Source organism: Phasianus colchicus, chromosome 10 (genome assembly GCF_987193195.1).
Source record: "Phasianus colchicus chromosome 10, bPhaCol1.hap1.1, whole genome shotgun sequence".
NCBI classification, from domain to species: domain Eukaryota; kingdom Metazoa; phylum Chordata; class Aves; order Galliformes; family Phasianidae; genus Phasianus; species Phasianus colchicus.
The window spans coordinates 16172154-16197762 of NC_143445.1; the positions used below are offsets into that span (position 1 = coordinate 16172154).

The 25609-nt window shown below is 50.8% G+C and overlaps 2 protein-coding genes across 3 annotated transcripts; one reads left to right on the forward strand and one right to left on the reverse strand.

Moving 5' to 3' along the window:
* The first annotated feature begins 44 nt into the window (after window positions 1-44).
* COPS7B (COP9 signalosome subunit 7B) lies at window positions 45-20870 on the forward strand. 2 transcript variants are annotated; one of them, XM_031603492.2, is made up of 7 exons: window positions 45-641; window positions 6680-6856; window positions 7089-7164; window positions 8627-8715; window positions 9276-9478; window positions 10714-10819; window positions 12237-20870. In XM_031603492.2, the coding sequence occupies exons 1-7, from the start codon at window positions 258-260 to the stop codon at window positions 12393-12395; spliced, it is 1194 nt and encodes a 397-aa protein (XP_031459352.1). In that variant the 5' UTR covers window positions 45-257; the 3' UTR covers window positions 12396-20870. The 2 variants fall into 2 exon arrangements, with proteins under 2 accessions (XP_031459352.1, XP_031459354.1); XM_031603494.2 differs by lacking the exon at window positions 45-641 and adding an exon at window positions 4647-4745.
* Window positions 20871-21564: 694 nt separating this feature from the next.
* On the reverse strand, window positions 21565-24180 carry NPPC (natriuretic peptide C). The gene is made up of 3 exons (XM_031603495.2): window positions 23898-24180; window positions 22684-23011; window positions 21565-21821 (listed from the first exon to the last, which is right to left on the reverse strand). The coding sequence occupies exons 1-2, from the start codon at window positions 23988-23990 to the stop codon at window positions 22697-22699; spliced, it is 408 nt and encodes a 135-aa protein (XP_031459355.1). The 5' UTR covers window positions 23991-24180; the 3' UTR covers window positions 21565-21821; window positions 22684-22696.
* Between the last annotated feature and the right edge of the window lie 1429 nt (window positions 24181-25609).

The following is a 25609-nucleotide window of genomic DNA, read 5'->3' on the forward strand; positions in this document are numbered from 1 at the left end:
TCGGTTTGGTTGGCGCGTGCCCGGAGCCGGGCCGTTCGTTAATACGTTAGCCCCTCTCTCAACGGTCCGCGTGCGGGCGGCAAGCCGGGGGCGCGGCGCAGGCTGCCTCAGAGCTCCTCAGTACGGCGCCGTGGCGCAGCCCCGCTGAGGAGAGCTGCGCGGCGGCCGAGGCCGCGTCGAACGCGCGACGGTGTTTCACAGCTTACGGGTGGCCTTAAGGCCGGCGGCGGGCAGCGCCGGGCGCCCCGATAGCTTACATGGAGCGGCCTTGCTGCGTTCTGGACGGCGCGCCGCTTCCCAGTGCGTCCAGGGAAGGGCAGCGAGCGCTCCCGAAGAAAAGCTGGCAGGGAGGCAGGGAGAGCGCGGGCGGCGGCAGAGCTGGAGGCGGCCAAAGCGAGCGGTCGTGCGCGAGGGAAGAGCCTGCGGGGCGGCGGCTGCTCTGCCCGCAGCGCGGGGGGCTCCGTCCCGCCCCGCTTAGGGCTCCTGGGAGGCGGCAGCCCGAGAGAAGCGGCTCTCGCAGCGAGCAACCCCTGCGGCAGAGGAGGGCTCCCGACACGCGGCTGGCAGTGCTTCCAGATGTCGGTGTCGGGGCCTTTGTGGTTTTGACGCGTGTTCCCAAGCTCGCCGCGCTGTGTGAGGAGGTACGTGCTTGGCAGCCTCTGCGTCTCTCAGTTTTGAACCCCTACCCAAAATTAGGGAAGAAGCGTGCGGTCTGGGGAATGCAGCAGGCAGTGGTACCTGAGGCGGCTGAACTCAGGAGGTTCAGGTCCGGTGTCAGGAAAAGGTTCTTCAATTAGAGGTTGGTTGGGTGGTGGCACGGGTTGCTGGAGTTCAGAAAGCGTCTGCACGGTGCTGTCAAACACATGGTCTGAGTTCTGAATCGCAGAATATCCTAAATTGGAAGGGACCCATAAGAATCATTGAGCCCAACTCCTGGTTAGAAGTTCCGCACAGGACCACTCAGAACTCAGATCATGTGTTGGACAGCACCGTGCAGATGCTTTCTGAACTCCAGCAACCCATGCCACCACCCAGCCAACCTCTAATTGAAGAACTTTTTCCTGTCCAGAGTGACAGAAACCCTGAGTTCTTTCCTCAAAATACTTTTTATTGCAAGAAAGCTGCAGCAAGTCTCGCTATTCCCTTGCACCATTTTGTTCTGAAAACCTCACCTTTGTTTTTACATCTCTGGAGCATGCAGACCTAGCAGGCATCACAGTCTCTGAGCTGTCATTGCAGGTGAGGAGATGCCTCCAGCCTGCTTTCTGCCTCCCCAGAGCACATTGCAATGCTGTTTTCCAAAGGTACTGGTACAAGAGCTGATGTTTCAGGGAGATGGGTTCATAAGCTGGGGCCTTCCCCCATCTGACACTTGATGGAAGGGGTCATACAACTATACATGTGCCACTGTCCAGCCACACTTCTTGAGGCTTACTCAAGGTGAGAGATGGTTAGACTCTGGATCCTGGGAAATGTAGAGAGTTTGACAGCTTCTTTAGCAACTCTTGGGTGTCCCCAGCACCTTGTGTTCTAGAGATGTGCATTGGCAGCTACGGTGTTGAAAGCCTGAAAAGAGGGAGAAAATAAATGGGTAAAGTATAGTGAAAGTGTGTGTGGATGAGGAATGAAGCCACATCCAGGACATTGTTAACATTTACACAGCCCAGCTTACCCCTAGAGCCACTGTCTCTTGGGTCAGGCACAGGTGCTCCTGCTTTAATGTAGCTGTGGTGCCAGCAGTTGATTGTGGTTTGCTTTAAGTTGGTTGGGAAGTAAAATTAGTAGACGCTTTAGGAATCTGATCCTAATCCTGGTCGATAAACCTAGCCTAGTGCATAGTTTCTTAAAATAATGTGTATTATGTGGGTTATTGGTAAACTCCTATATTGTCCTAAGTATCTCTCTTCACAAGAGTTTTTATTTAAACCACTTTATTTATTTGTTGAGGAAAAAGATAAGAAACACAAAAGTACCTGCTTTCATCAATTGCCCTCTCCTTGGTGACACCAGGTGAGAACTTTCTTGCCAATGATACTTCAAACTGGGATTTCAGAGGATAAAAAACAGCTCCGGAATCACATGTTATGGTGCAAGGAGGTGCACACCGACAAGGGATGGCAGCAGAGTGCAGACATGGGCAGGGCAAGCAGCCAGAAGCTGGAACTCAAGAGCCTTAAGCTCCAGACACTGACATTGGTGTGACAGAATCTGCTGGACAGGGGGATGTCACTGAGCTGTAATCACAGCCTTCCCCATCTCAGTCACTTACAGGTGACTTTGCAGCCTCGTGCGTTATTTCCCAACTGAGAGAAACAGTATACTCCAGGTCTCTCTCTGGGGCTCCATGATTCCACTGCTTGGAGAGGTTCCTTTTGAATTTGCGGTTTCTTTTCTCAGGCAACACAGGGAAGAAAGGTGAAATTATCTGCTGCCTTAAAGGGACCTAGATTGCAGAATCACAAGGGGAAGAGATGGGGTGAGTCAAGAGATAATGCCAACATTAAAAGATAAAATGGATTAACATCTCCCTAAGTGTGGAAAGCTGCGTGGGTGGAGCAAGACGTTGCAGTAGCAGTTTAAAAGGGGACGAAACAGCTGTGTATGCTTGTATTTTTCTATTTTTTTAAAAAAGAAATCCATCCCAAAAGCTTAACTGATGCTATCCTCCAAAGTGCGCTTCAGACAGGCATGCTGGTGGGCAGCAGTCAAGGGATGTCAGGACAGCCTGACAAAAAGACCCCCCCTGGATGACCTGAAAGGAACTAATGCAGCAGGGCTTGGTATCAGCTGGCAGTTTTTTATCTGCAGACTCCAACAAGAGGTTGCAAAAATGATCCATGGGAAATAGCTCACAGTCATGTATTTCCATTTTTGCTTCAGCCCTGGATTTCAGTTTTAACAGCTCTTGAGGTAAATGAGGTGATGTACTTTTCTCCCAGGGCAGTTGTGTCAGTGTACCTGTGGGGTAATATGAGCCATGGTGGAGGGCCTGTTTAGGATGTGATTAAAGAGTTAATTCTCCCTCCCTGTGCAGATGAGATCTAAGTGTGGCTTAAGCAAATTACTGAGTGGCTTGTTATAGCCCTGGCTGAGTTCCCTTGCTGTGCTGGGCCTAGTTTTTTACATCCAATTTGCTGTTGTGACACTCAGAGCTTCAAAGCATCCCAACAGCTGCATTTCTGTGCTCTCCTGACACCCCTTCTCTGGAAGATGGGACCCCAGGGATCAGATGTGGATGGCTCTGAAGCACAGGCTAAGCCCTGTCAGTTTCCCTAATAGTTTCTGATGTTCATTCCCCGAAAGCTCCTTGTTCCTGGCTGTGCAGGTCCATGGTTTGATCTTCAGGGACTGGCTGACTTAAAGCCAGAAGCACTTTGCTGTTTGCTAAGGAATTTTAAACAGAAGCATGCTTTATTCGCTGCAAAGCATACACAAATGTGCAGATTTCAGGAAGGGAAACAGCTCCCACAGCCCTCTTGCTCCCACCTCTGCTCTTCTCCTCCTTCCATGGAATTTTTTGGGTCCTGGTCTGTCTCCTGGAGAGGCTCTTGCTTCTCCAGCTGCCCCCTTGATTCCCCATATCGCTCAGTCTTTTGGTTTGTCACTCATACACATCAACCATTCACCTCAAGATCCCAAACCCACTTCTCGCACCTTGTGATCCTTCACCCCATCTTTTGGCAAGGTTCCATTTGCACCCTAGGAGGACTGGCTGGCTGGCTGGTCAATGGCTCAGCTGGCAGCCTCCATTGTCCTGCCCAGCACAACTGCTCAATTGTTTATTGCCATTAACAGCCCCATTGCGGCTCCTCAGGCATTGTCTGGTTCTTGCCATAAAATGGAAGATTTAATCCACTCTGAAGGCTGTAGCATATGCACAGATTCAAAAGATGAATGGAACCTGTAAGTGTAAAATAGACCCAACTCTGTCACGCAGTCAGAACAAAGAACACACTAAAATGTAGCTTTGAAATGGAAGCCCTTTGCACAGGTCATTGCAGAATGCAAAAAAAAACCCAGACGATGCCCTGGCGCGTCGTATCCCCAACACCTGCTGTGCCCTTGAGACAGTCAGACACTTTGCTTGCTTGTAATTAAACTGGTTTTCAGGAAGTGGTGCAGCATGAGAGCGAGCGTTTGCTCTGCGGGCCGCTGGCGTGATGGCTCAGGGAGATCCAGCCCAGCCCTGGGGCAGCCTGGCGTCCCACGCTCCTGGGGAAGCCGCAAGTGTTGCCAGCATCACCTCACCCCAACAAATGAGTGTGCATCAGGCGGGGCGTGTTAATCACGGTCTGCAGGTGGATGTCGTTACGTCGATTGCAGAATGGCCCCTGCCGTGGGCAGGGACGAGGGCTGGGCAGGGCAGGCGCTGTGCGCTTGTGGCTTTGTCCACATGGACGTGAGGACCGGGTAATTCAGAGACCAGAACCGGGGGGGAATGAGCTGTGCCCTAGGAGCAGGAGGGGGCGAGTTGGGAAGGAGCAAACCTGGCTGCAGAGGGCACGCTGTGTCTCAGCCCCGCTGCTACACCCGGCTCGGGAGGCCGCGCTGCGGGCACAGCGCGCCGCTTGGGCGTCGTGCCGGCGACCCCCGGCCGGGGCCGGAACGCTCGGAGCGCGGCGCTGTGTGCCGGGGGAAGGAGCCGCGCGCGGACCCCGCGCCGCCATCATGGCGGCCTGAGGCGCGGCGGGCACGGCGCCGGGAGCCGCGGGGCGGGAGGTTGGGCGGAGAGGCCGCGGGGCGAGGTAAGGCGAGGCCGGGAGAGCGAGCCGGGGAGCCGCCTTCCCGCCGGCCGGCCCGCGGAGCCCTTCCTCGCTTCCTCCGGCTCTGGCGGAGCGGGGCGGTGGGTGCCTGGGCTGCTGAGGGAGGGCGCGGCGTGCGCCGGGGAAGGCCGGAGTGGGGCGCGGAGCGGGGTGCTGCGCGGCGGGATGCTGCACGGTGCTCTCAGCCCGGAGCCCGGCGGGAGTCCCAGAGGCGCGGCTCCGTGTGGCTGCGGTGGCGCTGGAATGTGAGCTCCGAGAGAGAGGCGAAGAATTGGCGTTCGTTTCTCCGTATCCCACGTCTCTTTTGTAATCCTGTGTGGGTTACCGGAGACGGAGGCGAGGGAGCCACGAGCTCTGCCTTCTGCTCCCAGCATGGCTCCGGGCTGGGGGAAGTGTCAGCCCCTGTGCCTGCCCCGTATCCGGGAGCGGGGGCAGCCGGGGGGTCGGGAGGCAGATGGAGTGGGGCTGTGTTGCAGGCGTTTCTTAGGTTGGGAGTGCAGAAATGATCCAAGGGATGGAGCACCTCCTCCACTGTGAGGACAAATTGAGAGCTTGGGCGGCGTGAAGGAGGGAAGGCGCTGGGAAGACTGGGGAATGGGGCTCTGGGTACCCAAAGGAGGGCTGTGGGGAGGGGACAGATTCTTCAGCAGCGCCTGTTGTGATAGGACAGGGGAAACATTTTCAAACTAAAAGGGGAGATTCAGATAGCGAGGCACTGGCAGCACAGGTTGCACAGAGGTGGTGGTGCCCCGTCCTTGGAGACATCCAAAGTCAGGCTGGATGGGGCTCTGAGCACCCGATGGAGCTGTAGGTGTCCCTGTTCAGTGCAGGGAGTTTGACCTTTAAGGAACCCTTCCAACTCAAATGGTTTTATGAATGAAATGGAGCTAAGTGTGTTTTCAGAGGCTGAGTGATGAATGAAGCTGCACTGCCTGCAGTGCAGACGCCCATGTCACCCTGCACCCTGTCTGAGGCAGCCGTGTGCCAGGGCTCAGCCCCAAGATACTGGTTCTCCAGTATCTGATTTCTTCACCAGAGTGAGGGTTTCCTCCTCTACCTGAGAGTCATATTACATCAATATAACACGAAGAACACCCCTCACCCCCCACTGGTGTCTGAATAATATGCTTTGAAAGTTTCTTTTTTTAGTGTTTGTAAAAATGTCTTTTTGTTTCACATTGTTTACAAATAGTGCTTTATAAAAGCAACATGCTGGTGCTGAGAGACAACATGCACACAGGAAATGTCAGGCAGCAGCAAAAGACAAAGATCTCTCTTTGCAGAGACTAAAATAGAGCCTTTGTAGAAAGGGTATTTCTGTCACTGAAGCTTTACCATTAACCCAAAACACTTCTACTGTATAATGGAGGCTGTGTACAGGCCACAGTTCTTTTCTCCTTTCAGGCTTAAGAAAGCAGTGGGCGTTATGTGCTCATGCTTTGTCTGTGGTGATGTCAAAAATGCATTATGCAGGCCTCAAGGTGGTTGAATTCTTCCAAGTGAATTTGACCAGTTGCTGTTTTGCAACCGTGCAATGAGTTTTGGGAAAGAGGAAGTCTTAGCTGCCCTGTGGTAGGCATAGTGATGTCATGCCTGATAACATGTGATAACACCTCTGCAGTTGTCTTTTATTTGACAGCATCAGTAGGTGGAAAAATCTGAAAAAAGCATGAAATGTAAACTCCTCACCTACTAACAGAAGTGGATTCTTGAGGGAACTGACCAGCCTGAAATTTTGCCCAAGTATTATCTGTTACTTTCCAGATAAATCGGGATTTGAGCCTGCAGGGTTCTTCTGAATGCCAGAGGGAAGCAGTTTCAGCTCATGCTGAAAGATTACTGCTTCTAACATGTAGTTGGACTGAATTTAGCAAAGAGGGAATGTATGAATTAACTCCATCTTGTTTTATTGACAGATTGAAAAACTTAGAATGGCTGGAGAACAGAAACCGTCCTGCAATCTTCTAGAGCAGTTTATTTTACTAGCCAAAGGTACAAGTGGCTCGGCTCTGACTGCTCTGATAAATCAAGTGCTGGAGGCTCCTGGGGTTTATGTCTTTGGAGAGCTGTTGGAGTTAACAAATGTGCAAGAGGTAAGAAATAAATTTCTATCCTCATGTCCCCTCTGCACTTCCAGTATAAGGGTTCCCCTGAAGCTCCCTTGTGAAATTTCTGTGCCAGGCCTGGTGTGACTTACCTCGTTTCTGAGATATTTGTGTATGAAGCTGGCATTGTTTTTGTCTGTATCTATTTAGATGTGGAGAAGTTGCCTACCAGTCTCATGTTGTCTGTGTTCCATGGGATTTCTTTTTTCTTCCCATCCAGCTTGCTGAAGGATCTAATGCTGCTTATTTCCAGTTACTGAACCTGTTTGCGTATGGAACGTACCCAGACTACGTAGGTAAGAGACTGCTGCCTGTTTGCAGACTGCAAAGCTGGATTGCCCATTAGAATTGTCACAGACAGTTCTTTGCTTTTTGTGGTACCTGGTGTAGTGTGGCTTGGTTAAAGTGTCTAAGCACACAGTTTGCTTGGGAGAGTTTATATAGGGGATCACTGGGTCATAAGCACTTCTTAAGAGAAGTGGAAGGGCCATAACCAGATGAGAAGCTCTGGTATTTTAGTGGTTTGGCTTGGACTGCAACACTAGATCCAGCTGATCTGTAGCAATAGTCATTGATGTTCATAGGACGTTTACATCTGCAAAGCACAATTTTAGACATCTGTTCTCAAATTTGAAAGGCACTGCTTATGAAAGTTGCAGAAACTTTGTAAAAATTGTTCTACGTTATTTATTATTTAAACCATAAAAGTTTTCATAACCTTTTATTGTGACAGCATTGCTGAAACAAAATGCAATGGTTTTTTTGCTCGAAAAGAAATTATAATAATGACCCTACAGAAGGGCTACATGTGAAACATCCTTTTGTCTGTTAGGATGTGCTTCAATTCTTCTACTGCTTAATTCTTCATTGATGGGTAGCAGCTCAATCCAGACTATTACAGACTGTGACAAATAATTCTGTCATAGTGCTGGCTGTCACCGCAGTGGGTGAGCATCCAGTTCTGGTAAGGAGAAGCTGCATCAGTAAACGTAAGTGCTGGAAATTCCAATGACTGTAGGGCAATGTGAGCCTTGTGCTTTTTGTGACCAAGCGGAGGATGTGTTTGCCATGTGTGGGTCCTGCATCCCAGCCTGCAATAGTGCGGTTCTTTTTTGAGAGAGGGCAAAAATGAGAATTGGTCAAAATGTGGATCTTTGAATGAGATGGAATGGCTGAGAGAACTTGAGCGCACCAAAACACTGATTTTCATTAAAGCAGGTATTTTAAAGATTTGATTTGGAAAGCTGGCAGTTTCCTTTCTGCTTTTAAATATTCATAAGCATATGGATACAGCATGGTGACAGTGAGGCTGTATAAGTGTGTGGATTCAAAGTTGCCAGGTAGTTGAGGTACTCTCAACTAGAAATTCTGTAGCCCTTCAGAGAGAAAACCAACTGCATTTTACAAGCAGATCACCAAAGGATGTTTAAATTTGTCAGCCCATTAATGAAACAAAAATAAGTTGGTTGTGGAAACCAAGCATATACCAGCTGTTTTGTCAGGGCATTACTTGTGTAGGTGTGAATTCTAATTCTGAAGCCAGAATTACTAAAACAGAGAAGAATAGAATTGTAAACCTGCTTTTTAAGATTTTCCTCTCTTTTATCTCTGGGCACAGCTCTCTGCTTTACCAGCACCCCCAGTAGTTGGAGTTTCCTTTCAGCATTCAGCATAGTGTAACTGGCCGGTGGTTCTGCAACCTGGATTGTGTTGTTTGTGTAGGAAAGCTCTGAATCTTATCTTTTTTAACATTAACAGCAAACAAAGATAACCTGCCTGAATTAACAGCAACTCAGAAAAACAAGCTGAAACACTTGACAATAGTAAGCCTGGCTTCTAGAATGAAGGTAAAGTACACTGTGAATGACAACAGACTTTTGTTTGTTTGTTGGAAATTGAATCAGTTCTTTGCATTTGGGTTATATTAAGCTGAGTGCTCACAAAAGTGCTGCAACTTGGAAAGAAGCTGTAATGTGTGATGTTCCCATGGTGCATTTGGGACATTAACTTAATGGACTTTTGGAGATGAGGTATGGAAGTGTCAGAACAGCCATACCATTTGATTAGTAAGGGCTGGGAAACTTTGTACGGCTTCTTTCACTGCTGGAGGTGAAGAATCATCCTTAAAAGGACAACCTCTTTGTTCTGGAGGAAACTAATCGACATTCTTAATTTCTTCTCCAGTCCCATTACCTTTTTCCTCCAGAAGGCACTATGCCAAAACTTCAGGAACTACCCAAGCCGTGCTGGAATATTAAATAGCATAGTAGCAGACGTTTTGTCCCTGTTGTACTTTCAGACTGAAGTGTAGGTTGCCATAAATGTCTGGGCCTTGACCTTCTGCCAACACTATTTCTGTTCATTCTGGTTAGGACTGCTAACTTAGTCTTGGACTTGCTGATTTCAGTGCATTCCCTACTCCGTGTTGCTGAAGGACCTGGATATGAGGAATCTGAGGGAGCTGGAAGATCTGATTATAGAAGCGGTTTATACTGATATTATCCAGGGGAAGCTGGATCAACGAAACCAGATGTTAGAGGTGGATTTTTGTATCGGCAGAGATATTCAGAAGAAGGACATCAGTAACATTGTCAAAACACTCCAGGAATGGTGAGGCATTCTCTCCAACTCGATTGTTTCTTGTGCATAGTTTGCCCTATTTCTTTCTCTTTCCTTGAAAATTCTAAGTGCTGGCTTAATTGAAACTTGTTCCAGCAATCATGAGTCTTATGCGGCAAGCAGAAACTTAAAAGAAGAGTCTGTTGAGTGATTTTTTCCATGATCCCATCTATATTTCAATTTCTGTTATGTATCAAGCCAAACTATACTAGGTCTTGAGATTCTGATTTCACCAAAACTTCTACATGACAGAGCCCTAGGGAGGAGTCAAGGGCTTTTTCAAACAGTTAGGGCCAAATAGTGGTCACTGACTTAGGGTCTGTACCACTCCCTGTCCTGCTATTACACTCAATAACAAAAGCAGAACTATTAGTTTTCAGCCATTTGTGATGAGACCTTATGGGGAAATTCCAGAGAATCACACTTCTTAGGACAGATGTCTCTTCAAGTCTGAAGTGTTACATGTTTGCCTTTTCTTTGCTCCTGCAAATGCAGGCTGCATGCAACCACAGTGTTTGGGGCTGTGGTCCTGTCTTTGTATACCTGAGTGAGAATCTGCTTCTCACTTTTTGTCAGATTCTCATCCAACAAAATCTCCCTGTAGTCAGTGGAGGCTGTGGCAAGTTCTGAGCTGGCTGGACATCACTGCCTGGTTTTTGTTACAGTAATGGGTGTGTAGAAAGTGATTAAACTGCTGTGGTAGAAGCAGGGTTTTTCCCTTTTCTGCCCCAATCCCATCTCAGCAGGAGAGCTCTGGCAGCCTTCAGGAACTTAAAGCATCATTTGGAAGTTAACAGTGAACCCATTGCCAGTTTCTTTTCTGTCTTCTCCAATTATAAGCTCTGTGTTGGAGGAACACTTTTGAACACTTGCTGTGCAAGGGAATTCTCTCAATCTGACTCCTGTGTTTAGTTTAAAATTTCATTCTTTTACATCCTATTTTAAGCAGTAATTCTGATTGAAAAGGTAACTGATGGTGCAATAAACCTGCACTTTGTGATGGACAGGTAAGAGTAACACAGATTAGCTAAAAAATGCTGTGAAATGCACCAAGTAATCAATAAAGCTTTTTCTTGCCAACTTTTTTGGAATTGGTCTTATAGCAGGACATATGAATTTAATAATCTTTTGATAATCTCACTCGAGCATAACTTTTCAGATTGCACGAGTGAGCTGCTCCAGAGAGCAGCTCCTAAATACTCTTGGATATTTGTTATGTCTTGCAGGTGTGATGGTTGTGAAGCGGTTCTTTTAGGGATTGAGCAGCAAGTACTGAGAGCCAACCAATACAAAGAGAACCATCACCGAACCCAGCAGCAGGTAGAGATGGAGGTGGGTGCAAATTTATTTCAGACTGCTCAATGCTTTTTGATTGAATGCTACTGTCAACTGGATAGTCTGGTAACACCTGGTTAATGGTTACAGCTCCTCTGATGTACTCTAGCAATTGTGCAAATCAGATGTACTGTTCTGGAGTAGGAAAAATAGAAATCTTTTTCCTTGTGCTAATAACACCACAAAGACCTACATCAAATTTGCCCACTCTAAGTGGGTTGGAACTTTTCTGTATAAAAACAGGCCAGGTGGGTGCAGTGCTTGTAGTTCCCTGTAGGCTGATTGATTAGGGAAAGAGCCCTTGTGATACAGAGCTTGTATATAGTTCTGTTTCTTTTGTGTAAGGAAGTAAAACCTCACTTTTCTTCTCAATCTGAGAATGTAGGGCAAAACAAACAAAAACTAAAAATCCCTCGGGGTTCATTGCTTTTGCTTACAAGGGCTCTTGAGCAGTGTGAGCTGGGCATGCTCCCACTGTAGGCTGTATCTCTTCTTAGTCCATAGATGGCAGCACGAGCACACAATGTCAGCCCCAGCTGATGTGTATTTACTAGTGAGAACAAATCTTGGCTAATACAGCTGTAAAGGTGAAAATGGTCCTCCCGAGACACTTGCTGAGGGTTTATTTCTTGCAGAGTGCTGCATCCCTGCAGGTTTACATTTGCTTTCCGAAGCAGTTCATGCTTGGCGGCTTGATTGGCATCTGTAGTGCCTTTTGTTTGCCAGATGCCTTTAGCCTGGAGTTGGTGCACCTAACTCCCAAACTTGTTTTGGCCTTTTTTTTCTCTTTTTTTTTTTTTTCTTTTCTGTTTTTAGTGTTTGCTGATTGTATTACTGGTGAGTCCTACAGAGTTTCATGAGGCAAGGTACGGTGCCTGGTGCTTTGTCTCTCCTTTTCAGCCAGTGCAGTGGGTGCACTACTCCTCCCTCCCACGGACCAGTTCCTGTTCTGCTTCTAGCAAATATCCGTGGCTCAGCCAGATAGATCAAGTGGCATTTTTCCTTTTTGTTTTTGAGTGCTGTTGGAAGCATGCATTTGTTTCTCTCTGACTCCTTTGTTGCTGCTGCTTCTGGCCAATCTAATGGTAAGATGGCTGACTTCTGCACCAAGGCAGTAGTAGCTCCCTTTGGCCAACCAGGAAGATGGAATAATACTGTACTTTTGTCTCTTAGAATAAGTAGGTAATCTCTAGTTGTTTCCAGTCTGAGTCCAGTATGGATTATAAGAATGCTGGCTTTAAGTGAGCACAAAATGTTGCCCCTTAAAATTCAAATGCAGAGTCTGTTTCTGGTGGGAGAATTTTTGATAGCCCTCCCTGTGTACTCCAAGGGATTTTCAGCATGTTTATGAACAGAGTTTCTAATGCAAAGAGAAAAGGAAGCAGGTGCTGACTCACTGTCTCTTCTTGGCCAGGTCACAAACATAAAGAAAACATTAAAAGCTACAGCCTCGTCGTCGGCACAGGAGATGGAACAGCAGCTGGTAGAGCGAGAGTGCCCTCCACACACAGAACAAAGGCAGCCCACAAAGAAGATGTCCAAAGTTAAAGGGCTGGTCTCCAGCCGTCACTAGAACATACCATCCAAATGTCATTCAGCTAGGAATGACAGCAGGAGGAGCAAAAAAGGGCCTGTGTCTCCTTTTCCAGTGGGTTCTGGGCAAGCCCCTTCCAGGCTGGCAAATAAAAGCCCTGTTTGAATGCAGCACCTGGCAGAGTTAAACTGTGCAGCCCCTATTTGTTATGAGGGTGTCTCTGTTCTGGTCCTTTAAAGAGGGACTTTCGAAGAGAGGGACTAGCACAATGGGGCAGTAAAAAAAATCTGTGGACAGTTTTGCTCCCTCTCAGCCAGTTTCATTGCTGCTTAACTTTTAGGAAGCTGCTGTACTAAATCAGATCTTGGGAGAACTTCTATATTAAGAGTGAATCCCAGGGTTGAAGTGTGGCTACCAAAGCCAGGCTGGGAGCGAGGAAGCCATCAACACAGATCTTTTCATTCCCAGAGGGAGTGCAGAAAGATTTCTAGGCCAGGAACTGCTTTGCATGGAAGTCTTCAGCCTTTCCACTACCCCTGTCTGTTTTGAACTGGGGTGAAATTCATGCTACCTCGCTCTGTGAGGATGAGATTCAGTGCTGGGCTGTTTACTTAACTGTCTGTTTACTGCCCTTACTAAGCCCTTCAATCTCTCGCAGATTTAATGCACTGGTCTGCATCTCTGAGGTTTCAATACAGAAAGGAGGAAGCAGGCTGCTCTTCCAAGCCTTCCTTCTTACAAATGGTTAGGGACACAGCAGAAACAGTGTTCCTTTGGAATGTGATGTCACCTCTCAGAGCTGCTTGTGAGTTGTTCCCCCATTGATACCTCCAGAGGGTAATGCATTTGTTCTTCCTTGGGTGCTAGTGACAGTGGTCTGTGTGGGAGAAGAGCCCCTTTAGCATTGTGGCAGGCTGGTGGCCCAGGACCCACTGGCAAGGGTCACAGCAGTATCCCCTTGCTGAACCAATGGACTTGACTAGTCTTTCTGAATTTTGAACACTTTCAGGTTGTATTTTCTTCTTCTTTTTTCCTTTTTTTTTTTTGTACATTGTTGTGATTCTGAAGCATTTCAGCCTTTGATTTGTGTTTTTTTTAATTTGTTACAGACTAACTTCAGGTGGTTTGCGCCTGATTTGGTGAGGAATGGGTTTTTTTTTTAAGGGGGAGGATGGGGTTGGCAGTGAAACAGCAATTCACAAAAAAAAAAAAGCACATTTTAGAAAAAAAATTAAAAATGCTGATTTAATGTCAGAGTTCAGAGTCTTGGCTTTGAGACTGCTTTAGCACTTGTTCACATGAGCATTTACTTGATTCCTGATGTTACGTTATCAGAAGGTCTGACTAACCTCCCTGACGCATCTGGGAAACAGAGAATTACTGTTCCTTTTTTGTCAGTACTTCATCTTTATCCAAGTTTGCATGGAAGGATCTGTGGCAAAGACAGTAACTGAACCCACAGTCCTGAGCCTAAACACCGTTGCTGCCTGATAATGGGAGGTTTGAAGTTTTGCTCCATTTTTGGCAGTTGGATGCCTTTCTCTTGGTCTCACAAACTGAAGTGTTTTACTTCTGTCAGTGTTGTTAAAAAAAAAAAAAAGGGGGTTTCCAGGAGCAGGAAGGGGGGCTGCTCTAGCAGAGGACAGTCACAGTACTCTAGTCCTGCATTTACTTTGTGCAGTGCACTTGCCTTCCACTAAATGCTGTAGAGTTCTTTGCCATCTTCACATCCTCAGTCCTTCATTTCAGGACCTGCTGTGTGTTTGCAAAAGGAAATTCTCTCCTTTTCTTTTCTCCTGCAGTGCAGGCACACCAGCTTTCAGTCTAAGAGGTGGATCTAAATGCTTCCCACCCAGCTGCCTCTGGGTTGAGTCCCTTGATTTCTGATTCATTGTCAGCTCTCTCCCTTGAAAATTCTAGCCAAAAAAATTCCCATTGAAAGATGTTAAATGTTAAGTGAGTAAGCCCAAAGCATGAAGCCTTCGCTTATATCTCAAGGGAACCCTTGCAGTGGCTGTTCTGGTTTCTGTACTAGCATCTCCTGGTGTTTAGCTGACAGCTTCGGGAGGTGTAGGTGGACTTTGTGTACCCAAGTCTTTTCGATGTGTGTGATGAAGAGGGGCTGAGTCTGCTTCTGGCTTCCCGTGTGGGTGGCTGCAGTGTACTGGTCATCCAGCTCCTTGCAAGGTTTGGCTGGTGAGAGGTTGTGTGGTCCTCAGTAAGCTGTTTTCTTTCCCTCCCATTTCTAATAGCAGTCCTGCAAAGATGCAAGGGGAATTCAAATGTCTTTGGAAATCAGTTTAGCTCCTCAGCAAGCCTTAGTGGAGGGGAAATAGATGTGAATTTGACATCCCTGATGTTTGTTCCCTGCCAGTTACTGGAACCACATTAGTTTGCTGAAAATTCTTTAGTGTGGTGGAAGCTCTTGAGTCCATTCTTACATTTTTGCTGTTCTCAAAGCTTACTTGGACTAAGGGTCCTATCTGTGCTTCAGTACGTGTTGCCTTTGATCGGCAAAGAAGGGAGGAAATAGCACTTTGAATAGAGCAGTCCTGTGTTTGATGGTGAGAGGATGGAGGGGGGAGGGACATTGGGAAGAATTGAGCTGTTTGCGTGTTTGGCTCGTCCTGGTGTGCCAGTGATGCACTTGGTGCAGCAAAAAGAGAGGGGTGTCTTTGCAGTGAGCCCAGCCTGAGATGAGTCATTAACAAATGACATGCACAGAGTACCTGGGGGAGGCAGACAGCTCTGCAGCAGCTGGTTAATGAGTCTGGCTCAAATGAAAGAGTTAGAAACTATTCCAGGAATGAAGCAGAAGGCATAGTTGTTAACAGGGAAGGATGCAGGAGGTGCTGGGCTTTTTGAGAAGGGCAACACAAAGATGGTGACTGCAGGGAGGGCAGCAACTTGGAGCAGATTGGTCTGAATTACACAGGGACTGAACTGTGGACAGTTTGGAGTTGGGAATGTGTGGAGAGAATAACTGTGCTCTGAGGACAGGAGGCAGATGGAAGTAGAGGTGGTTTTGATGCAGTTCCTGGTGCACTGTGTGTGCCTGTTGGAGGCAGCTAACACAGCTAGTGTGGGCGCTGCTGGACATTACTCCCTGATGTGGGGAGAGCATCCTGACCTACTTTGTTTTATGGCAGCCATGGGCTCCTCCAGCTGCAGCTTGCTTCAAGATTGCAGCAGGACAGAGTTTGAGCTATTGAACTTCTGTTTGCCTCCTCCACCCGGAGAGAGACAAGTAGACAGAGCTGCTCTTAAAGGCTTTATTGTCTAGCTTCATGTTCTGCAGCTCTGCTTGTACTAGTGCTTGTTTAATATGGAACTGAGCACTGAGCTGGAAAATGGAAGAGAGGATCTCAGCTGATTGCAGTGCTGGTAGACTGCCCTAGCCCTAAAGCTGTGCCTCGTGCTAACAAATGTCCCTGCTGTTCCTGCTGTGGCTCAGTTGATAGCAGCTAACATCAGGCAATTCTGGAACATGATAAAGCAATGCTGATAGCAGTCTTTTTTTTTTTCTTCCTTCTTTTCCCTTAAAACAAAGTTTGGGTTGAGCATCTACTGTTCTTTTGCCTTCCTCCCACCTCATTAGATGAGTTGGATGCTAGTTTAAGTCTTCTGTTGAGAAGAGGAGGTTAAATTGGTAATGCTGTCAGACCTTCGTATGTTCTGATTTGAGACACATCCTGCACTCAGTCTTAGAGCGCTGTCTAAGCTGTTTAGAGAGACCTCTGATTTAAAAATAAATAATAAAGCCCACCTCCTGCTGGGATAAAACAGGCAGAGTTTGTGCACTTGTAGGTTTGTTGGTGCTAAGCCTGTTAAAAGATTTGCCATGGAGGGAAACATTTATTTTTATTATTATCAAGGTGAGGAAATGGACCCAGCCAGTCAGGCCTTCGTCTACTCCTGCACTGAATTTTCTGTTGTTTTTTTCCTTCACAAAGTCCTTGGTAGCATCTGATCTAATGCATAGGAGCCAAAAAGTGAAATTGTCAAGTTTATTTTTGTGTTATCTGAAGGAGAGTAACCCAGGGGCATCGTGAAAGGTAAATTAAAGTTGAGAGTGATCTCAGTTCCTACTTGTAACCTCAACCTTGTGTGTTTGTTATGGAATTAAAACCTGTCAGTCTGATTGAATTTCTCAGCAGAGATTTTAGAAATATGTCATTGTTTCGCTCTGCTCTGTGGCAATGGCCAATGTCTCTCAGGGACTGTTGACATTTTGCTGATATTTCTTCAAGTTTGGCCCTACCACAGAGGTAAGTGATTGAAGCCAGCGAGAGGTGTGCTATAAGGAGAGTGCCTATTGACCCCCCTTAGCTGATTGCCTGCAGCCTGCTTCTTAGTGGCACTTTGGGGGCACCCCTGTTCCCAGATAGTGGACCAGGCAGAGGACTTGGCAGAGCAGTGCTGTGCTCCCTGTCTCCGAATACACAGGCTTCTTTTTTCTGTAGACCTCACAAGGTGCCCTGATGTATTTGCTACAGGTTGCAGACTGTGAGAGTGTGATAGCTGGGACCGTGGCTTTTTCTTGTCAATTTGTGCCTGTAGTCCTCATTTGATGTGGTTTTAGTGAAAGGTGAGGCACCTCTCCGCGGCTCCAGCTCTCCTATGGAAGCTTGTAAATCTCAGTATCATGCAGGCATTTTTCAAATGTACCCATGGCACCTCTGTATTTTCAGAAGAGCTCATTCAGAAGAGCAACTCAGAAGAGTTGCTGACTGGGTAAGTGAAGCCTTGCTCCGTCAGAGATTGGTCTTTTCGTGCTACTCTGACCGTAGGTCCGTATCTTCATGGGTATGAAGTTTGGAAGTAGTGCTGTTTGACTCTCCAGACTCTTCCTGAAGATGCTGTTTATCTCACCAGCCCTGGTGTCTCATATGCTGCATAATCCTAATGCTGCCTTGTGCTGATGCAGTGACGTCTTGGTGTTTCATTGTCACCTTCGCAGCTGTTAGAGAGCACTGGTTCCTACAGGACCACCTGCCAGCCTGTGATGCTGTTCATTTTACATCACCGTCATGAGATGACACCTCCTTGCTGGCAGGCGAGCCAGGTGGGTAGGCATTGCTCCTCTGAGCTGTTTTGCATTTAAGAAAGGGAAGTCTGTTGCCTGATTTAGTACAGTGAAAATCAAGGACATAGGACAGATTTATGAAGAAAGGGCAAAGCATGAAGCTGTGCCCCATTCCAACTCTGCTACAGCAGAAAGCAACCCTGGGCAAATCAGCCCCTCAGCAGCTGAGTTTCCCTGGACAGCTTCTCTCGTGTGTGCTGGCTTTGAGACAGAAGTTTGTGAAGTGTTTTGGTCTCCTGGCTGGGCACAGCTTAATTGCTGATTTAATTGAAGAAGATACAATGCGTGCGTATGGAAGGAGGGGACCTCAGAGCTTCTTAAGCTTTTCTAGAAGTCGTCTTCCACTTGTGTATTGTACTTTCTTTTCCCTGATGCAAATAAGGTGCTCCACTGTGGGAATATTGGCCTGGAGTATTATGGGTAGTATGCCAGGTTAATTATGAAGGGGGCAGGAAAAATAGCCTGTGCCGTTTTCAACAATATCAAAGGGATGCTACCTAATGATTTTCCTATTAGCTCTTTTCCCAGCCTGCCAGAGTCACTGCAGAAATGTCATTTACAAAGGCAGTTTGCAACTCATTACCCTGGATTTTCACTGTAGTTCTGCTCCAGAGAGCGTGGGCTTTTGCTGTGTGCCCCAACCTAATGAATTGCCTGATTCAGTTAGCACTGCCATCCTTTCTGACAAGGTTAGTTGCTGACTGACAGGAAGGGGCCTGGATTCAATTCCCTTTTTGTTTTCAACTCATGCTTGTGTCAAGTGCAGGCTCCCTCTGGAAGCTGCCCTGTGATCCTTTTCCTTCGTTTTTCTGCATTCTGAAGGAAGCAGCCCATACTCAGAGAAGCCCTTGAGCAAATGGGGGGTGGGGGGTGCATCTGCCCTCAGCAGTCCCTACTCAATGCTTCAAGTCCCATGTCAGGTGGAAAATTCCACCGCTCCCCTGCTCTGTGGCTCTGGGCTTTTCTTTCTCATCATTGGTTTGGGACTTGCTGTCACCTGAGCTGGGCTTTGTGACCCTTCAGCAATAAATACCTTGGAAAAGCTGTGTTAAGGGAAGAAACGTGCATTGTGACCTAGGAGAATAGAACAGATTTGCCATGTGGGAGGGCAACTGTGCCCTTATTTCTGGGAGGTCCTTCTCCAAGGTCTGCCCTGAGCTCTTAGGCCTATGCAGGGCATCTGTAGTACAACTCTAGAAAGAACTGCTGTCCTGATCTACCAGCCAGCCATGTGCTTTTCCATGCTGTGGGTCTGTGGCTCCTGTCATGCTAGGAGTAGCTCCTGAAAAGGAGAAATCAAGGCTGTTCCTCTGTTTTGTTTCACAGTGCTCCCACCTGAAAGCCAGACAGGGCTGCTACTCATTCTGCTGCTGGAGCTGGAGGTGTGCTGGTCCAGTGTGCCCTCAGTGTGGACAGGAGCCTGGGACTCCAGCCTCCCTCATTTCCAGGCATGCAGACACGTGTCCACCTCTGCTAAATGCCACTCTCTGAGCTCACTTTTCAGAAGTGGCTGCCACCCCCCTGAGGCTGCAGCTTGCATCCAGAGCAGCTCTTGGTGTTCAGTCATGCTGTGTGTGCGCTGAGATGTGGTGAGGAAATTTTTCAGTGCTGGCTGTCGATCCTTTTGATGGATGTCATGAGGATTTGACCTGGTTGGACCGCACGAGGGGCAACAAAGTCAGATCCATTTGTTTCTGCTGCACATGATACCTTTTTCCCTCTTAATTGGATTCCTGCATCTGCTCTTTCCTCCTGGCCTCATTTCCTACCGAGCCCCTGTGAGGAGGACCTAATTGTGGCCTTATCAGATGCTCACTATGCTCTAAGGAGCCGTTTCCCATTCTGGCCGGTCTGCCAAACCAGGGAGGTGCTCTGAATGCTGACCTTGGCTCACCATGCCGCTCTGCCCTGCTGATCCTCCTTCCTGGCTGTGCACCGTGGTGCTGAGTTGACCTGAAGGTTTTCCCAAGTGCTCTTTCAGCCCCGAGTGCTGTCTTCCTTCTGCATCAGCTGGCATCTCCACGTGGGCACGGTGTTCTGTCCTGCAGGTTGGAAGACATTGTGCTGAGGGACAGGGCAACTCCTCTTTGGTCAGAAAGGAAGCAGCAAAGCAGGGAGCCAAGTTGTTATCCCCTCCCTTGGCATGGGGAGCTCTCACTGTTGGCTGTGCTCCTGACAAACTGGTATCCTTCTGTCCTCCTCCTTGGGCTTGTTCTTTCCCAGGGAGCCCTGGGGACAGAAAGGACCAGTGCTCTGAGGCTGTGTGTTTCCCCTCGGACTGCACTCTGCAGAGGAGAAACGTGAATCCAGAGCGTGGGCAGCCCTGGGCTGTGATATCTGGGGTTGCCCCCAGCCTGAGCTCAAACAATGTGCTCTGCTCAGGTCATCAAGGTTTGCAGAGAGAGGTGAGCCAGTTCACTCTGTTGGACAGAGGCTCTCAGACCTCTGGCAGATGGTTCCATCCTAGCTCTGGGCCTCTTCGTCTCAGCCTGGTGCTCTTAGCATTGTGCTGAAGGACCAGGAGCCAGCAGGCAGCCAGCAGGACTGTCTCCTTACACTGCTGCTAGACCTGGTGCGTGTGATCTGACTTACAGATGACTCCTTGCTCTCTATCCCTTAGACTTGCTGGGTGACAGGCAGTCCCTTCTGATGGTCATCACTTCAGGAGCGCCTGGCACAGCCCCTTCTGTCCCGTGAAGAGCTGGTAGAATGTGCTTCATGGGCACATTGTTTGCTTTACAGGGCCCTGAGGGCCGGTTGTCATCACATGAGGACATCTCTGGCAGGCTGAGCTGAGGGTGGGCATGGAGCTGCCTCCCTCCCTCCCAGGATGCGTGTTTTGTTCCCTGTAGGCAATGTCTTATGTGGTCCATGATCTGCTGCTGCTGCAGGGCTGTGGGCACTGTGAGCTGGATACCAGCCTCTGAGTGGGGAGCTTTGTATGAGGCTGGAAATGCTGCATGTGCACTTCTAATGTGATGGTTGAGCTGTCGGGGGGGTCAGGATGAATCCTGCTCTGCAAACTCACGTTACCTAATAGCTGGGGAGAGCATGACTGGATGTTTCTATGATTTCCTGATGGTTGCTAAGGGGAAGGATCTCTTTGCCTTTAGGTCTCTGTGACTCTTTGCCCTGCCCTATGTGCCAGAGCACAATGGCACGCAGCACCCGCTGCAGTGGGGAGGGCACAGTGGGTGCCTCCCATCACAGCTGGGCTGGGCACCTGCTGCTCTTTCCTTGGGCCTCTGAAGAATGAGACCAAAAAGCCTTCATGCAGGAGTTCGCCACCGTACTGTGCTGCCCACTCCCTTGCTGGCTGTGCCCTTCAGAGCACAGAGATGTTTTAATGATTTGTTTCATGCACTTTACATAGCAAGAAGCTGAATCCTTACCAGGCAGTTTCACTGTATTTTGGTGTATGGTTAAATACATCGCTGCTGCACGAGAGGACTCTACATCTTAGCAGCAAGAGGGAATCTCAGCAGCTGAGCAAACTGCCGGGTCCTGCAGTGCGAGCAGCTCCAGCACGCGGCTCTGCTCCTGCTGCACAGCACATCCAGCACTGGGACGGCAGCTCCGTACAGCACCCAGAGCTGCACAGCATCAAACAGGGACTGCAGCCCGCAGCCCAGAGCTGTGCTGTCACACTGCTGCTCTCCCATCCGTCTGGGCACTGCTGCCATGGGCTTTGGCAGTGAGCTCAGGTGGTTCCACCATGCAGAATCTGCTCCGTCTGAGCGTGGCAGCGCATGGCATGGGTTCACCGTGCAGGCAGGATCAAAGCTTCCCCCATCACGGCCTTTCTCTGGCTCCTGCCTTTTCTAAAGCATCCAAACCATTTCTTCTCTCCGCTCCGTTAAAATCAATCAATCTGACGTTTCAATTGTACGTGGGTTTGATAAATAAAGACATGTTACCAAATGCTGCACCAAATGATTTTTTTTTCTTTCTTTTAACCTTTTTGTGAACTACTTAGGACAAAAAATGTTACAATGCTTGACTTCTCATTTAGTTACATAAATAATTTTTTTTATAAATATCTCTTTATAAACAATATATAAATAGCTTTACAACATAAATACATTTATGCATGACATGAATTTACAAACAGCAACGTTATACAGCCGGCTTCATCAGTCTCTCAGAAAAGCACTGTCCCTTGTCTCGGTGAGTGTTTGTATATATAATATATATAAGATAGAGAGCGCTTTTTAAAAAAATAACAGAACCAAAACAGCTGGTGCCATGACTCCTCGTACCGAAAAGAAAAACACAGCCACATCTTTTGTCCGATCCGGGGAGGTCTCTGCTCTTCCGGGCGGTGCTTGGGGGGCGGCCATGCCCGGCCCTGGGGGGAACAACGGAGCCGCTCCGGCGCTCTGCGTGGAACGAAGGAGAGCCGTGAGCGGCCGCCCTGCAGTGCCCCGCTGCGGCCCGAGATGCGTCCCCAGCGGGATGTCCTGGGTTGGGGTGCGGGTACGAGCTCGGGCGCTGTGCCGGTGCAACAGCAAGGGGAAATCTCTCGCCCTCCGCTTTCCGGGTCTGGGTGCCAGTAGATGGGCTGAGGGATGCTGACTGCTTGTCCCGGGTCTAGCCAAGGACGGGGAGGGCCGCCGGGGGCTTGCAGCCTTCTCGTCCTGCCCGACGCTGCCCGCCGCGCTAAAGCTTTATAGGCAGGGGGGGATCCGGGAGCAGAATCCGAACGGAGTTGGGATTCGGGGGAACTTCCACCCCCAACCCAGGCCGAAGGTTTCTGCTCCTCGCACCCGGTATGGACACGGGCTGAGAAAACGCCCCGAGCTGAGCCGGGCGCGCTGGGAGAAAGTTCTCATCAGCACTTAACGAGAGAGGGCGATGCCGCCCGGGGATGCCGAGGGCCCGGCGCCGGCACCCACGGGACGCAGAGCCGCGCACCCGGGTCCGGGACGCGCTACAGGCGGGGGCAGAGCCCGGACCGGGGTAGAGCGGCGGCAACCTCGGTCCCCTACGGCGCGGAGGAGCCGCCCCGTCCGACGCTCCCCGGGCCGTTGGGCTCAGAGGATCTCCCGACGGCTCAGCGCACGGCCGGCCTCAGCGAGCGGAGCTCCACGGGAACCACCGGCCGCGCGGTGCACGCACCCCTCGCCCGCCCCCTCCACGCGGACGGACGCTGCCCTCCCAGCGCTCCCCCGGGGCAGCTCCGCGCCCGGCACCGCCCCGCGCCCAGCACCGCCCTCGGGCCGCGCCGCGCCGCGCACTCACCGCCAGAGGTCCCTCAGCAGCCGAGGCCGCTCATGGCGCCGATGCGGTCCAGCTTGAGGCCGAAGCAGCCCTTCCCGAGCCCCTTCTTGTGCAGCCCCTTATGGCGGCGGCCCGACGGCTCCTGCAGCAGCCGCGCCCAACCCGCCCGGGGCCGCGTTTCTGCCCGTGCCTCCCGCGCCTCCCGCGGCCCCGTGCCGCCGCCTCCGCCGCCTCCTCCGCGGTTCCGCTCCTTCTCCTTCTCCTTGTCCCGCTCCGCGCCCGCCGCCTCGGGCGGACCCGCCGCCGCCGCCGCCGCTGCCGCTGCCGCTGCCGCTGCTCCGCGGGACGCCTGCGGAGAGACGGGCGGTCATTGCGGGGCGGTCCGCGCGTCCCGGGCTCCGTGCGTCCCCACTCCGCGGAGGAGCATCCCCCCGCCGCCCCGTCCCCGCGTGGCACCCGCTGGGTCACTGCGCCCCGGAGTGGGGCTGGGACGGAGCTCCCCCAGACTGCCGTCAGGGCACCCCCAAACTGGGATCGGAACACCCCCAAACTGGGGTCACTGCACCCCTAAATTGAGATGCCGTGCTTCCCCCACCTCCCGCCAGCCCTCAGCCCCTTTCGGATGGTCCCGCTCCCCAGCTGCAGAGTCACTGCCACTCTGTGCTGATGCCGCTGTCCCTGCACTCTGCAATGTGGGGAACAACCGGGACCCCCACTTTCCCAGGTCTGCTGCTCACAACTAGTTAACGCGCTCTGGGCACTCCCAGTTCTGCCTCCTCCTCACTGCCCCCGCTGTCCCGTTTGGGACTGCCGCTCACCCCCTCTCTCTCCATCACAGCTCCCCAGCTCCCCATGCTGACACTACCCCCCATCCCCCCGCTGTCCCACTCCGGCTCCGTGTGCCGTATCTCCGGCACAGGTGTCGGTGGCCTCCAGGACATCCCTTCTCCATCCCCGAGGGACACCATGGATGCCCCCCTCGGGTTTCGAACTCACACCTACACCCGGGTCTGACTCCTGCACCGTAGGGTGACGTGGAGACAGCTGTGTCCCCGCTGGCTGTGGTCCCGCAGGGTGAGGGCACGCAGCATCCCCTCCAACCACAGTTCTCCCCGACACGTGGGTCGGTGGTCTCCTACCACTCAAAAAACCCCATGGGAAGGAGTGCCCCGCAGTGCCACCCCCTCGCCCTAAGGACTCTTTGGGACGCAGCAACGGGGCAGAGGCAGCCCTACCTTCTGCGGGAGCTGGGATGCCGGCTTCGCCTCCAGCCCGACGGAGAGCAGAGCGAGCAGCAGTCCTCCGGCCAGCACGGGTGAGATCTGCATCCTGCGGTGCAGCCGGAATGGGGCCGGGGGGCAGCGGGGAGCCCCGGGAAGAGGCCGGGACGGAGGGAGTCAAAGTTCAGCGCGGAGCCGCGAGGTCCCTCCTGCCGCCCGCGCAGTGCCGAGCCACTGAACTTGGGCTTTCTGCTTCATTCATTTTATAACCCAACCTGCTCGGTGATGTCATCTAAACAACCAGGTCCAGCCCGGCCTCCCACTGCACAATAGCAGGAATTTAAAGGGGGGGTCCCCTCTCCCCTGGCAGGAACAAATGACACATCAGCCCAAGGCAATGGGCTCACGGAGTTGCAGAGTCAAAGAGGAAAGTGAGGGGCATTTGGCTGAGCTCCCCCAGCCCCCCCCAGGGTGGCTGTTGCCCCATATCCCCCCATCCCACAACCCCTCTGCTGCCCCCCCATCCATGCTGATCCCCAGGAGGGGCACGGGACGGCTGCTGCACTCTGTGGGGGGGGGGATCCTGGAGGGGGATTAAGTCCCAAAAGCAGAAATTAATGCAAAAAGCACTTTTTTTTTTTTTTTTTTTTTTTTTTTTTACCCCCTCCGTCCAGGCTTAAAAATCAGAATGAAACTTCCAGAACCCTGTTTACCAGGAGAGGGGGACACTGCCCTGCATGGCAGTGACATGGGGACACATGGGGACACATGGGGACACATGGGGACAGGTGACAGTGGCACTGCTGGTGGCATGCAGGTGGATGCTGTAGCTCAGAGCGGGGACCTGGTCCTGCTTCTTGTCCCTGCCCTCCCACTGGGGGTCGGGATGCTGCCCTCACCCTGGGGCATATCACAGCTGCTGGTGGCTTCTTCTGCAGGGCATGTCAGTGTCACCCGGCCCCTGCAGGGACAACCCTGGTGCAGCGTGGCTGTGATCGCTCCCACCTGCCGCTGGGGCTGTGATGGAGGATGAGCCCTGGATGCTGGTGGCAGCTCAGGGCATGCAGCTGAGGGCAGGATTTAAGATTTGTGGCACCACTACTGCTGCCATGCACGGGACTGGAGCAGCACCAACCCCATCCCTGGCACCCCAAAGCACAGGATGCTCTTAGTGCTACAGTGCCCCAAATCCTATCCACAGGACCAGAGAAGAGCTCCAGGCTCTCCTCAGATTGATGCTTTCCCCATTCTCTGGGGCTCCCTGGTGCTCTGCTCTGCCTCCAGCAGGATTGGGACTCTTTGGGGGGCTGTGGTTTCCCCCCCTGCAGCTGCACTGCTGGGCACGGGCCACCTCGCAGGGAACCATCCCTTCAGCTCCATGCGGCCGGGAGCTGGAAAGAGAAGGTCTCGGTGGTTTTTCCATTGCGCCTGCCAGGTGGAGACAACTTGGGCTTTTTGGAGAGCAAAGTTGCACTCGGGCACTCGTCTGCATGCAGGCAGATAAAGGCGATGGAGGCAGCCGGCCCCGCATACCAGGTGACCACACGCAAAGGCGTGGGGCACACAAGGCTCTTCTGTGCTTTCTGGGGCTTGGCACACAGCCCCATGGGGAAGGAGCCCCCCTGGGGCTGAGAAGATGCAGCCTTACGCCAGAGCATCCTGCACATGGCACGGCACGGCTGGATCTCACTGCTGTGCTCTGCTGGGTTTCTGTGAGCATGTTTGCT